The sequence below is a fragment of the Myotis brandtii genome, unplaced genomic scaffold, assembly GCF_000412655.1.
Source record: "Myotis brandtii unplaced genomic scaffold, ASM41265v1 scaffold237, whole genome shotgun sequence".
NCBI lineage: Eukaryota > Metazoa > Chordata > Mammalia > Chiroptera > Vespertilionidae > Myotis > Myotis brandtii.
Window position 1 is genome coordinate 6,411,786 of NW_005358943.1, and position 12,991 is coordinate 6,424,776.

The 12,991-nt window shown below is 46.2% G+C and overlaps 1 protein-coding gene across 5 annotated transcripts in view; it reads right to left on the reverse strand.

The window, feature by feature from the left end:
* The window catches only part of ETV6 (ets variant 6), a 222,775-nt gene that overhangs the window by 9,433 nt on the left and 200,351 nt on the right, over positions 1-12,991 (reverse strand). For all 5 annotated transcript variants that reach the window (XM_014540208.1, XM_014540210.1, XM_014540209.1 and 2 more), the window contains one exon: positions 11,670-12,207. In XM_014540208.1, coding sequence (XP_014395694.1) covers positions 11,670-12,207 — 538 coding nt within the window. The remainder of the gene's footprint in view (positions 1-11,669; positions 12,208-12,991) is intronic.

Here is a 12,991-nt window from a genome sequence, read left to right on the forward strand (position 1 = left end):
TGTTTCTAACTCTCTATCCCTCTCCCTTCCTCTCTGTAAAAAATCAATAAAAAAATATATATTTTAAAAAAAAAAAGTTAATGTGATGTGTTTCATTGTGTTTTAGAAAAGGACAAGTGGTGTTCTTAAACCGATGACCAGGCTTCTGGAGTCTGAATCCCATTGGCCAGCCTTTTTGAACTCCACCCCTACCTACAGCTGTGCTCTTACTGCGGGAGGGTGGGCTGAGGGGCGGGCGGGGAGGGGGAACAGGGAAGGGGGATGAATCCTAGTGTCATAAGTACTTAGAGAAGCCAGTGTCTTGCCATTGCAGACTGAGAATAATCAGCTGTAGTAATACGACTACTCTAGTTTCCAGGCAAAGCAGCAGTATGGGCTGCCCCTCCCCCGCCACCTCCCTGTCTTACAACATTTTTACTGCAAATAGGAAACAGAGAACTGAGCTGGGTTTAATGGTCCAGTTGTTGTCCTGCCATCCAATGGCAGATACATTTTAGTTTCCCACCATCTCTTCCAACTGGAAAACATCTGACAAAACCAAATATTATCACATAAAATGCAGGTAAATAGGAGGAACAAGGTGGTGGTGGTGGTGGTGGTGGTGGTGGTGAAGTTTGTGTATAACTTTGCTGTTTCCCACAGGGTTACAATCATTTTTACCACAAAGAAGCTTGATGACACTTTCAGATTCATCTGAATTTGGCATGTAATTCTCTAGAGTGTTCATATGAATAAAATCTATATATATAAAAGCCTAAGCGACCATTACGACCAGTCGCTATGATGTGCACTGACCACCAGGGGGCAGATGCTCAACGAAGGAGCTGCACCCTGGTGGTCAGTGCATTCCCACAGCCAACCTCCCGTGGCCTGCCAACCTCCCACGGTCCCTCCTCCTGGCCTGGGCGAGATAGCCCCAATCGCCGGCCAGGCTGAGGGACCCCACCTGTGCATGAATTCGTGCACCGGGCCTCTAGTGTAATAATAAAAAACTATCTGGTTGTCTTATGTAGTTGGATGTGGAGAACGTCTGCCCTTCTGAAGGTGAGCAGTACATCAGCAGCCCTCCCAGCCGCAGGCTTCCTGGAGCTACGCCCTGGCCTGGGCGAGATAGCCCCAATCGCTGGCCAGGCTGAGGGACCCCACCTGTGCATGAATTCGTGCACCGGGCCTCTAGTGTAATAATAAAAAACTATCTGGTTGTCTTATGTAGTTGGATGTGGAGAACGTCTGCCCTTCTGAAGGTGAGCAGTACATCAGCAGCCCTCCCAGCCGCAGGCTTCCTGGAGCTACGACTTCAAGTGGCTGGTTCTCCTCTCATCCCCTTCTGCACAAAGATGCTCACGTGTATGGTTTCTGTTGCTTCTCTTTACTGTCTTGGTAACCCCCTTTTTCTCATAAAACAGTAAATGTGAACCAGACACTTCTTCAAGTATGGGCTTGCCCAGGACTGGGCACCATGCTGGTTTTTCATCCAACTGCGGCCTTTATGCAAACCACTTACTAAGAAGAGATCTGGAAGGTTATCTGTTCTTTGGTTGGTAAAAGTGAAGGGCGGGCTTACCAGAGCACAGACTTCACCTGTAAGATTCAAAACCACGTGTATCTTGCAAGCTTTTCCCTTTCATAAATGTAAAAATAACCCCAAACAAGCTGCCACTTAATCATTTTAAATGGCATTTAATCCAGCAAAGCCAACTTCAGCTGAGTAATAAAAATATGTTGACATTCAAGACATATTGAATTACTCAGTCACTAATGGAGGAAGCAACAGGAATTTTGTAGCATGAAGCAGTTGTTTCAAGCTCAGAGTACAAGTGGCTTTTATAACACTATTGATTGTTTTGTTTCTTTAGTTAAAAATTATGCCAGATGATAAAAATAACTGCTGGCCCACACAAGTTTTTTTTTTTAATTTTTCTATTTTTTTATTTTTATTTTTTTTACAATTGAAGTTCAAGCCATGTGAGTTTTTAAGATTTCAATGAAATAAAAGGCAGATCCTTCTTATTTCCCTGAGTCCTCTGGAGACTGTTACCACGCACCCCCCCCCCCCCCCCCCCCCCCCGCCTGAAATTTTTCAGTCCATGTCAGCACAGACACAATGTTCTTTTTCTCTTTCTAAACTGAGGTATAACAGATATGCCACAGTATAGTATTAGTTTCAGGGGTACAACGCTACATAATGACTGGACATTTTTACTTGTGGGGAGATGATCACCACAGTAAGTCTAGTTACCATCTGTCACCAAAGTTACACGGTTTTATTGCTGTGATGAGAACTTTTAAGATTTACCCTCTTGAGAACGATCAAATATGCACTACAGTATTCCTGACTATAGTCACCACGCTGTACGTGACATCCCCATGACTTATTTGTTTTGTAACTGGAAGTTTGTACCTTTTCACCTCCTTCATTCATTTTGCCCGTCGCCAACCCCCTCCCTCTGGTAAACGTCACTGTGTTCTTTGAGATACAATGTTCTTTGATCATCAAGGAAATGTAATAAAAGTCATCAAACTCTATAAACAAAAGTTCATCCCGTTATAAAAGCACTTGAACATGCATGTAAAAAAAAAAAACTTGTATCACAAGGTATTCATTAATTTTAAGGGCATTTCTCCTAAACGGAAGGGCCTTCTTCATCAAGGCATGTGGATATGTTAAACAATTGTCCATTACTTGGACTGTCTCTCCCACCCGAGGAAGTTTATGAAAGGGTTTAGCGCAAGTAAGATGTCATCATGAAGAACCATTTTCTAATTGCAAGAGGTGAGTGCTCGCTCTTTCCTGATGCGCAAGGTACCCTGGGTGTCTGCAGCTAAAAGACATGGTAAAAAAATCCCTTTCTGTGGTGAGGAAGAATATTTTCACTCCCACGTCTGTGTCTTACCAGAAACTCACTGTATCAGTTCATTGAGCAGAGACTGTAAAAAAGATGGGCAGTTCACACATAACCAACATGGTTTCCAACGAAAAGAAACCATGCTAGACAAAGCTGATATTATAAAACCTGAGTGGGACGTCAAGTTATGGACAAAGGGGATTGCTTAATGATGGTGGCTAATTTGAATTTCGAGAAAGCTTCTAAGAGGGCAATTTTATGTAGTTTTCATTGCCTAAAAGGAATTTTAAATGAAGGTCTGGAAAATGGGAGTTCTGTGGGTATAATCTCCAACAAGAAGAGGCTGAGTGTCCCTGTTTAATTTCTTTAAATTTATTATGAAAAAAAAATACATTTATTTCAGATTCAGCAACAAAACAGGTAAGCAACATGCAAAAAAATTGCTGCCTGGGCCAGTGTGTTCAATGGCTATGGCATCAGCCTGTGCACTGGAGGGTCGCCGGTTCGATTCCTGGTCAAGGGAATGTACCTGGGTTGCAAGTTCAATCCCTGGACCTGGTTGGGGCGCATGCAGGAGGCAACCAATCAATGTGTTTCTCTCACATCAATGTTTCTCTCTGGCCCCCTTCCCTCCTCCCTGCCACTCTCTCTAAAATCGATGGAAAAAATGCCCTCAGGTGAGGACCAACAAAACAGAACAGAACAATAATAATTGCTACTCTGCATTATAAAAGAAACTAGAGTTTCTAAACTCTTGTTCCCTATGGGGTATTTGGCAAGGTTTTGAGACAACTGTGGTTGTCTCACTGGGGTGGAGAATGCTACTAGCATCTACTGGGTACAGGTCAGGGGTGCTACTAAATATCTTATAATGCACAGCACAAGCCCCAGATCAAAGGGTTATTTGGCCCAAATATCAAGAGTGGCAAACGCAAGAAACCCTGCTTATAGACACACAGAGCTTACAACAGGCAGGGGCGGCCTGCAGCTCAGTGTCCCCTGCCTCCTCTATTCTAGCTAAGCCATTACCTAGACGCAGAAAGTTGATAAATCCAGTGCAGACAACCCTGTGTGGATACGCAGATGTGGGCCTGCAATGGATAATTGCTTGCGCTTTGCTGTGGCTTAGGAAAACAGAACCATATGTGAGCAGTGGCGAGCTGGGGGAGGGAGGAGCTCGGGCACCGAAGACAGAGCCATGCTTCCTGGCTTCCTGGGTAGAGGAACCGCAGCTACAGACCAGGCAGGACCTTCACACCTCTGGCTGCTGAAGGTGGGAAATGCTGGTGTCTGCAGCTCAGGCCTTACAGCTGAGCTGGAGCCACAGCTGGACGCGAGCACCACCCAGCCGGGGATTCCCACCCAGGGACTGCGGGGAGGTAGGGCCGCTGTCTTACAGAAAGGTGTACCCTCAACCAAACTGGAATTTCCAGTCTCCCCCAGCCTTCTATTATTTTCCACGCAGCCACTGTGCCGTTACTGTTTATCCTTTTACGACGTCGTTCTGAAGCCTCCTTCTCTTTCAGGGCGCTCTGATCCCAGTGAAAATTAAGTGCTGACTCAGCCAGAGTGTGCCAGCGTCCCCCCCCCCCATAGTCCTGCTGGGGTGAAGGACCCCTCCTCCCCTGCCCCGCCCCAGGGCTCTCATCCATCTCCTCCAAACAGGGACAGCGGAATGCCCCCGAGGAGGCGAGAGGGAGAGCAGGAGGTAGTCGCCAAGGAAATGAGGAAACCAGGCGCCTGGAAGGAGGACAGCCTCACGCAAAACCAACGCCCCAGACAGGTCAGTGCCCCACGCCAGCTCTGGTGGGCAGTGGTGCTGGCTGCACCCTCTGCTCTTTTTTTGCTCTTGGCGGCCCTGGAGTAGAGCAAAGGAACAGGAGCAGAGGGACCCCAACACTTAGCGATGAACCTACTTGTGCTAGACAGGTACCTATTGCCTCCTTAGAACTCTAAAGTGCCAGAAGTGGGTATTCATCTTCTATATTATAAAAACCCAGTGGCCCTAACGCTCTAATGACCAAAGACCGGCGCGGGTGGGCGGGGCCACGCGATTTTGCGAGCTGGGATTCTAGTATTCTTATTATGGAAAAGGCAGCTAGGCCTCAGGGACATTAAGCACCTTTGCTTGGGAGGCCAGGACTAGGGTTCCATCCTGCTGACTCCAGAATCCACGCTGTCCCACAGGCCCACACTGCAGCCACACGCCAGGCTGGCTGCGGATCAGGACCGGGGCCAGGAGCCCTCGGGTCTGGGCTGCAGGGGTCTGCTGAGGGCGCTCTGCCTGCGGGAGTGTGGGGGGACGCGGTGCTTTCAGCTGCAACTGAAATTCCGAGCCCCCGGCTCATGGAGATGCACCACAGGCCATCCTTTCTTTCCTCCAAACACATCTACACGTGTGAGGGATCGAGCAAAGGCATACACACACCTGCACACCCCACATCTTCCCGCAAAGCCTGCCATCACTTCCATGCTAATCTCTTTACACTTCGCTTTTATGATGCCCTTTCTTCCCCTTCGAGGCTGCTCCCAAGGCTCATTTGTAAAAGCAAAGTCCATGAGCCTCATCTGAAATTGTTTCGCCAGCCCTAAGTACTGCTGGGGAGGAAGCCAGAGGCAAGAGCGAGGAGTGACTTCCCCTTGAAGCCCCTGAGGATGAGCCTCCAACAGCTTCCCCTGGGTCTCAGGCTTATTTTCCTTCACCTGATTTAAGATTTGAGGTGTCCAGGATTGACTTTCTGTGCATATAAAACTCATCCAGTCAATACAACCAAATCAAGCAAGTACAGTCCTAGCCTGGTGACAAATAAGCAATACAGGAGACTCTGCCTCCCTGATTGGAATTTTGTTTCTATTAAAAATGTAAGCTTGAGAGATAATCAACATATTTTTTAAAGCCCCTTAAAGGATCTGAAAGATTGCAATGATGTGTGTTATATGAGGGTTGAGGAGGGAGAGAACATGGCCTGGGGGGCGGGGGGGTTCTATGTCTTATCTGTTTGTTGTAGGATCAACCAACCAATGAAATCCTCACCAACCAAACAAAGTTCATGTTTGCAAAGCAATGGAGAGACTTAAACAAAAACTGTGAGATAAGCACAAGACGAGAAATAGTCTTCATTTGGATGGTCATGGACCCTGAACAACAGATCTATATAGACCTTCAACGTCCTCACTTCTGTGTGGCAAATGAGGGCTATGGATGGATTCTAGAGCAGTTGGCCAATGAGTCCTGCTTCCTTGGCAGATTTTTGGATTAAGGCCAAGGAAGGGACAAGCCGACAGGAAGTCTGATCACTCAGGTTTTAATGCAATTGAAGAACTTTAAGAGAAAGCCAAAATGACTTAAAATTTTTCTTTTAAGACTTAGCTGTTTGCAGTTAAAAATAAAACAGTAGCTTAGTTTGTTGATGGCATAATGTAAAAGGGGTATTGCCTAGGCCAGGAAAGATGCAATGTTTAGAGGCGCTCTATCCATCACCTAGAAAACTTTGAACAACGAAGTTTTCTAGGTGGACACAGAGAAACGTGATGATTCTGGAATAAATGAACGAATGACTTAACTACACAATTCAAGTATGCAAAGAAATACTTGGTTTTGTTAATCATCACCGAGGATATGTTTTCCATTGAAAGAGAGTGGGGGTGGGGTGGGGAGGAGGGAGGGAGGAAGGGAGAGGGAGAAAGAGTGAGAGAAAGAGAGAGAGAGAGAGAGAGAGAGGGAGAAACATTGATGTGGCAGAGACACATTAATTGGTTGCCCCCTGCACGCACCCGCTGGGGCTGGGGAGCAAACCCACAACCCAGGCACTTGCCTTTGACCAGGAATTGAATCTGTGACCCTTCGGTGCACAGGCCAACACTCTAACCATCGATCCACACTGGCCAGGATGAAATAATTTCTTTTATTTAGCTGTATTTATGTTGACGATGTTACTGTAACCATTCCGGGCTGGTCTGCAAACAGCCTGCAGCCTAGAACTTGTCTCCTTTCTTACTTCATTGTGATTGCTGCTCGCACATGTCTTAGGCACACCTCATTGTCTAAAGCGCAAGCAACTCCTTGGAGGAGGGACCGTGTTTTCTACTTCTGCATGCTACCTTACGCCCATGATTCCAAGCACAATGACCAGACAAGTAAGCCAGGCTGGGTACAGCAAATGCTTACTGTGAAAGCCAATGATAAGTAGCTTAGGCTTTGCTGGCCACACCATCTCTGCTGCAGCTACTCAACTCTGCCTTGCAGTGCATAGCGCACGGCGCTGCCACAGATAGTCCTAAGCGACTGGGAGTGGCTGTGTGCCAATTAAACTCAATTTACAGAAACAGGTGGCAGCCGATTTGGCCTTCGGGGCAGAGTTCCCAACCCCTGCTCTGGAGGCCCAGGTCAGGAGACTCGTGTGTTGGAAAGGATGCTAGATGGAAGCTCGAGGCTGGACTCTGGATGTGTGTGGGAATCTCCGTTTCTTCATCTGTAAAGGACTCTTCTAGCTTTGAAATCATCGGGTTCTAAGAGTGAATGTCCATATACACTGAAAGCATGACTCAGGGCATCACCAGAGCTACACCCTGTCGACTGTGGAGCTCTCTGCCAGCAAACTCTTTGCTTACAAAACACGTCGGTGAGACACAGACCAGTAAAACTTCTATGGGCTGAGAGAAATGTTAGAAGGCTGGCAGATGCTGACTTCCGCTCCCGCCCCACCCAGCAATTCCTTCCTAAGGGTAATGCATAGAAAACAAGCTCAAAAAGAAGCAACTTGCTGGTTGTTACCCACCATTAGCTAGTCAATAAAAACTAGAACCCAGGAAGGACCTCGTCTCACTCTGGCCTGTGTGAACTCTCTCCCAGAAACACCAGCTATTCCAACTTGTTAAACTCAACAATAGTTCATCTTATCCTTTGAACAATAAACAACATCTTTAAAAATCAGCTTCATGTGAGATTTAAATAGATCTAATTTGCGGCTTGTATTTAAATTGTCAACTACCTCCTGCATTTCCATTATTGATCATTTTAGTTTTGCCACAAGATAAATACCTAGGTAACCTGTCATAATTTTGCATGTAATCTCTTAATTGTATGGTGCATCTCAATATTAAACAGTGAAAAAATAAAGAATTGATGAAGTATGATGGATTTTTAATGGACTTGGATTCTTGGATTTACATTTTTACCTGAAGTAAAAAATATATATATAAGGGGACTTATCTTGTTTGGAGTTTTTGTCATCTAGAATGACCGCTTTTTCTCTAATCTCCACTTGTCCACATTCGAAGTATTCATCTAAGCCCAGCTAAAAGCCACCCCATCCACGAAGCCTTCCCTGATATGCCTGCTCCAACCTCCTGTGGTACTTAATAGGAGTCCTTTGCCGATACCAATTACAGTATTGCACTTACAGCTAATGGTCTACACCTCCTTAAACACCCACCCCCATGAGTGCAGTAAAAGTGCCTTAAATGCAGGTGTCCAAATGCATAAATCCTAGAGTACCTGAGAAAATTATATCTGAGTGGATAAGAATTCAACTTTACTACTTAACCAACATTCATAAGTTGTTTCTACCCATACCCTGCAGCTATGTTATTCATCAGAGTGACATTCAACAGCACCTTCGTGTCACCTTCATTTCTTTCTGCTCTGTGCTCATTCAAAAAGCTAAAGGAACTAAGTTTTCTCATTTAACAGTTGCTTTATAGGGACCGGAAAGATTATTATGGCTGTTTAGTAATGACAGAACTTTACACTGTACATAGAAATCACCCAATGAATTTGACCTTCAATAAACAGAATCAATTTTACAAGGACCGGAGTAATCCAAAAGGACATCAGAAGGTCTGGGGTGGAGAGGCAGGGATCTCCTGAACAACACAAAGGAGCCTAGCATTGTGCTGAGGGTTACAGGATCAAGACGAAGTATGAGATCATAGACTTGGAGTTGGAGTTACACTGTAGACTTTTCAATCCACTCATTCACCCTTGAGAAAAACAGTGCCATTTAGTTAAGTGAACTATTCCTGGATTTGGTGATATTAGTTAATATCACCAAATCTGGAGATGTTTAAACTGTTGAATATACCATTAGAGCATTCATAATAAAGAATTTTAGGGGATTCTATCATACTGCATGAGTTCTTGCACTCCTCCAAAGGATCTGGGCCCTAGATTATTTAACATGAATATTGTGATTTCCTAGAGTCACCAAAAAAAGCACAGATTCCCCTTTTCCGTGTGTTCTGAAGGGAGAGGGGGCATCATAGGCACTCAGGTTCATCGCTTGGTTGGTACAATATTCCATGGACATCGTCCTGATGAGACTACATCCTCTGGCCAACAATTCTGAAGTTTGGGAACAAGAATTTAAAAAGCAGCACAATTTTTAAGGGACTAATATTTTAAAATTTACAAACTACTAAACAAGGGAAATATAACTCCATACGCTAAAAACCTTAACTTTCTTTAGGTACAGATTTAAGGACAGCGTCACTGAGGAGGCGGACAAAACCGATTTCAGAGGGAGGCAGGCCCCGGCGGGCAGCACTGCGCACAGCATCCTGCAGCCACCCAGCCCTTATTTGACCTCTGCTTCTCTGGGGTTCAGTTTCCTCTGTGGTTTCCCCTATAAATGACCCATATAAAACAGATACAGCAGTAATAAGCTACCTCAAAGAGCTGTCCTGAGAATTATAAACAAGTAGGAAGTATCTGCAAAACGTCCAATGCTGCTGTGCAGACCATGCGAGAAACAACACAAGAGGGTCTTGCTGGACAGCATGAGACGGGTCATGTATATTATTCATGGTACTGTGCTGACCCATCCTCTTTCTCCAACTGGGAAATTCTCAGGCTTTGTCTAAGCTCTGCTTCTTTTTCCCTGCTCTTCTTTTCAGTTTCTTTTTTCTTTTTATTATTAAAACAATGCTTATATATACACACAGGTAGAGAGAACAGTAATTTCCCGCCCCCACGCCCACAGGCATCCATCACCTGGCCACATAGTGACCAGGGCTGACCTTATTTTAGGTAGACTCCATCCATTTCTCGTGCCCGACTCTGCGGGATCACTTTGAATCAAATCCCAGACACAGATCATTTCATTTTTCATAGTTTTTAAAACACGTAAGTCATATTTCTTTGCCAACTTATTTTCTTGATTCAACATTCCTGATGTAAATTATTTGTAACAATAAAATTGAGACAACATTGGAGGTGCATTTGGGGCCAGAGAAAAATCTGGAAACAACTTAAAGAAGGAACAATGAGTGGAGGCGGAGGTGATTAAAGTAAGGAGCCTATTGGACCCCAGGCTGTTGAGGTGTCAGGAGCACTGCTCCACCCTGGAGTGCAGCTGGCACTTTATCCTGGGGCATCAGCTCATGGAGGAGGAGGGAGAAGAGGAGGAGGAGGAGGACAAGGGGGAGGAAGAAGAGGAGGAGGATGAGGAGGAGGGGGAGGAGGAAGAGGAGGAGGAGGCGGAGAAGGAGGAAGAAGAGGAGGCATTTCTCACCTTTCCCTGAACAGGCCGGACCCCTCCCCTCCTTCTTCCATGCATTCCTCCCACCAGTGAACACAAATCACCTTCAGCATCGAGCTACCTCCCTGCTAAGCCTTCCGCAATTCCTACAGTCAAAACGTGCCTGGAGGACAAGGGGGAGGAAGAAGAGGAGGAGGATGAGGAGGAGGGGGAGGAGGAAGAGGAGGAGGAGGCGGAGAAGGAGGAAGAAGAGGAGGCATTTCTCACCTTTCCCTTAACAGGCCGGACCCCTCCCCCTCCTTCTTCCATGCATTCCTCCCACCAGTGAACACAAATCACCTTCAGCATCGAGCTACCTCCCTGCTAAGCCTTCCGCAATTCCTACAGTCAAAACGTGCCTTCCCTCTGCTTTGCTTCCATAGCACTTAATTATCCCAGCACACAGTGAGTGAGTAATAAATAAGTGAATAAATGCTTGTGCACTGAATGAATGGGACATAGGACTTACTTCGTTCTGCCTTATACCTTAGTTAGTGGTTTTCCCATCTGTCTCTCCTAGTGCATTTTAAATTCCTTGAAGAAATAATTGTGTCAAGTCAGCTCTGCGTCCCCTGCTTCCCAATGTGTTTATCTGCGCATAGTCAGTGCTCAACCAATGTCTCAGGAATAGAGCGACGCTCTAGGCAAAGAGCTAATCTTGCCAAGCGGTTGGAGGATTAAGCTTCTGGGGACTGACTTCACGTAAACAACGGGAAGACAAATGCAATGTGTAGATGTCTACTGGTTTCTTGCCTCAGGAAACAAATCTGGGCTTGTCATCATAAAAGAATTCAAGAGTGGTTTCCTCCATCCCAATGACCCAACAACACCTGCCTCCAACACCACCCTCCTGTTTTTCTCTCCTGCCCCCTCCCAAGCGAGGGCTGCGCTGAGCTACTGCCCACAGGGTGGAATTACAGGCCTGCGCCCGAGACAAAGGCTCTTTATGCTGTGTCTGGTTATTAATTAGCGGCTGGAAACTTCAGGACAGGGCCATTAACATGCTCATAAACCTTTTATTCTAAGTGTTTTCGCTTAGCCATGACTCTGATGTGACTCTCCTTATAAGCGGGATGTAGGACATTCGTTCCTTAACATTTCTGAGGCTCATTAACCACTTCGCCTCAGCAGCTCATTAACTAGCCCATTAGGGATTTCGCCTCATCCAGACAGTAGTCCCTCAGAGCCTCTGAGGGCACCTAATTGGGGATGGTGTGAGGCTGGTGGCAAAGTTCTCTGGAGAGAGTAGGGCTTTGTTAGGCCTGCCCTGAGGCTGAAGTGGCGGCAGAGGGGAGCACCCACTTACCTGCTATCCTCCCAATGGGCATGGCGTGCTCCTCAGGCGGGGAGACGGAGACCATGATGTGGTTCATGTACAGGTCTTCCCGATGCGACAGGTTGATGGGTTTTCCTTCCCTGTGCAGCCCGTCCTCGGAGAGCCTGGACTGTTTGAAATCCACGGAGTGCCGGGGGTTCAAGATCAGAGGGTGCATGATGGGGCTGGGCATCAGCTGGATCACGCGTGTGCTCTCCTGCCGGGGGCTGGATGGCTTCTGGTGGGACTCGGAGGACGGTGGGCAGTGATTATTCTCTATGGGAGACACCGACAGGGGGTAGGACTCCTGGTGGTTGTTTTCCTGGTGGAGCCTTGGTCCCTGTACCCTCTCGGCTGGGGAGAGGCGGCGGATCATGTTGTCCAGGGGGGACCGGAGGGGCCGCTGCTCTGGGTCAGGAGACGGCCGGTGATTGGTGGTGATGGGTGACCTAGAGCGGTGCAACAGTTCAATGGTGGGAGGGTTGTGGTGCACATTCTCCACGGACGGCCTCGGGGTCCTCTGGACACATAATTACCATGTTTCTCTTTTATTAGATAGGATAATAATAATAATAATAATAATAATAAAGCAATCACTATATCCTAGCTTCTGCACTGTACTATTTAAAATTTACAACACTCTTAAGTAGCAGATACTAACTACATTAATCCTACTTCACAGGTGAAAAAATGGATGCATAGAGAAGGTAAGCAATTTACCCAAGGCCACAGAGCCAGTTAGGGGGTTAGAACCAGACTCCAATCAGATTCTAGAACCCATGTATCTATTGCAATATCTACCACTTTTCTATATACAAACCGGGGTGGAAGTAACATCTAAACCTGCTCTAAGCATGAATAGTGGGGCTAATGTACAGAATGACAATCTGATTGTACTTGAAAGAACGATTAGGATCACTCTGTTTTTGAGTACGCAGACCCGACCCATAAGTGCTTGAAGATAGGCAGAGGTAAGTAAAAAGGAGTAGCATACCTCCACCCCATCCCACTTGAACTTTCAAGCTGGTCACATATGAGCAAGGACAACCCAGAAGTATACACAGCTCGGCAACAGAAGTAGTTCTGCAGGCTGGGTCGAGAGAGGAACTAGATTACATTTGGCTTTGAGTCCATGCTAAGAATAGGAAGGAGATAAATCTGTCTATGAAAATGGAGCTTTCTATAGGGCCCCACACTCATCTTCATGAAGTTTTTCTGGGCATATCTATTCCCAGAACTGTCTCATTGGCATAGCTACCAGCAGGAGACTGGTTTATTAAGTTATAGTATACCTTATACCTTAAATAGTGGAG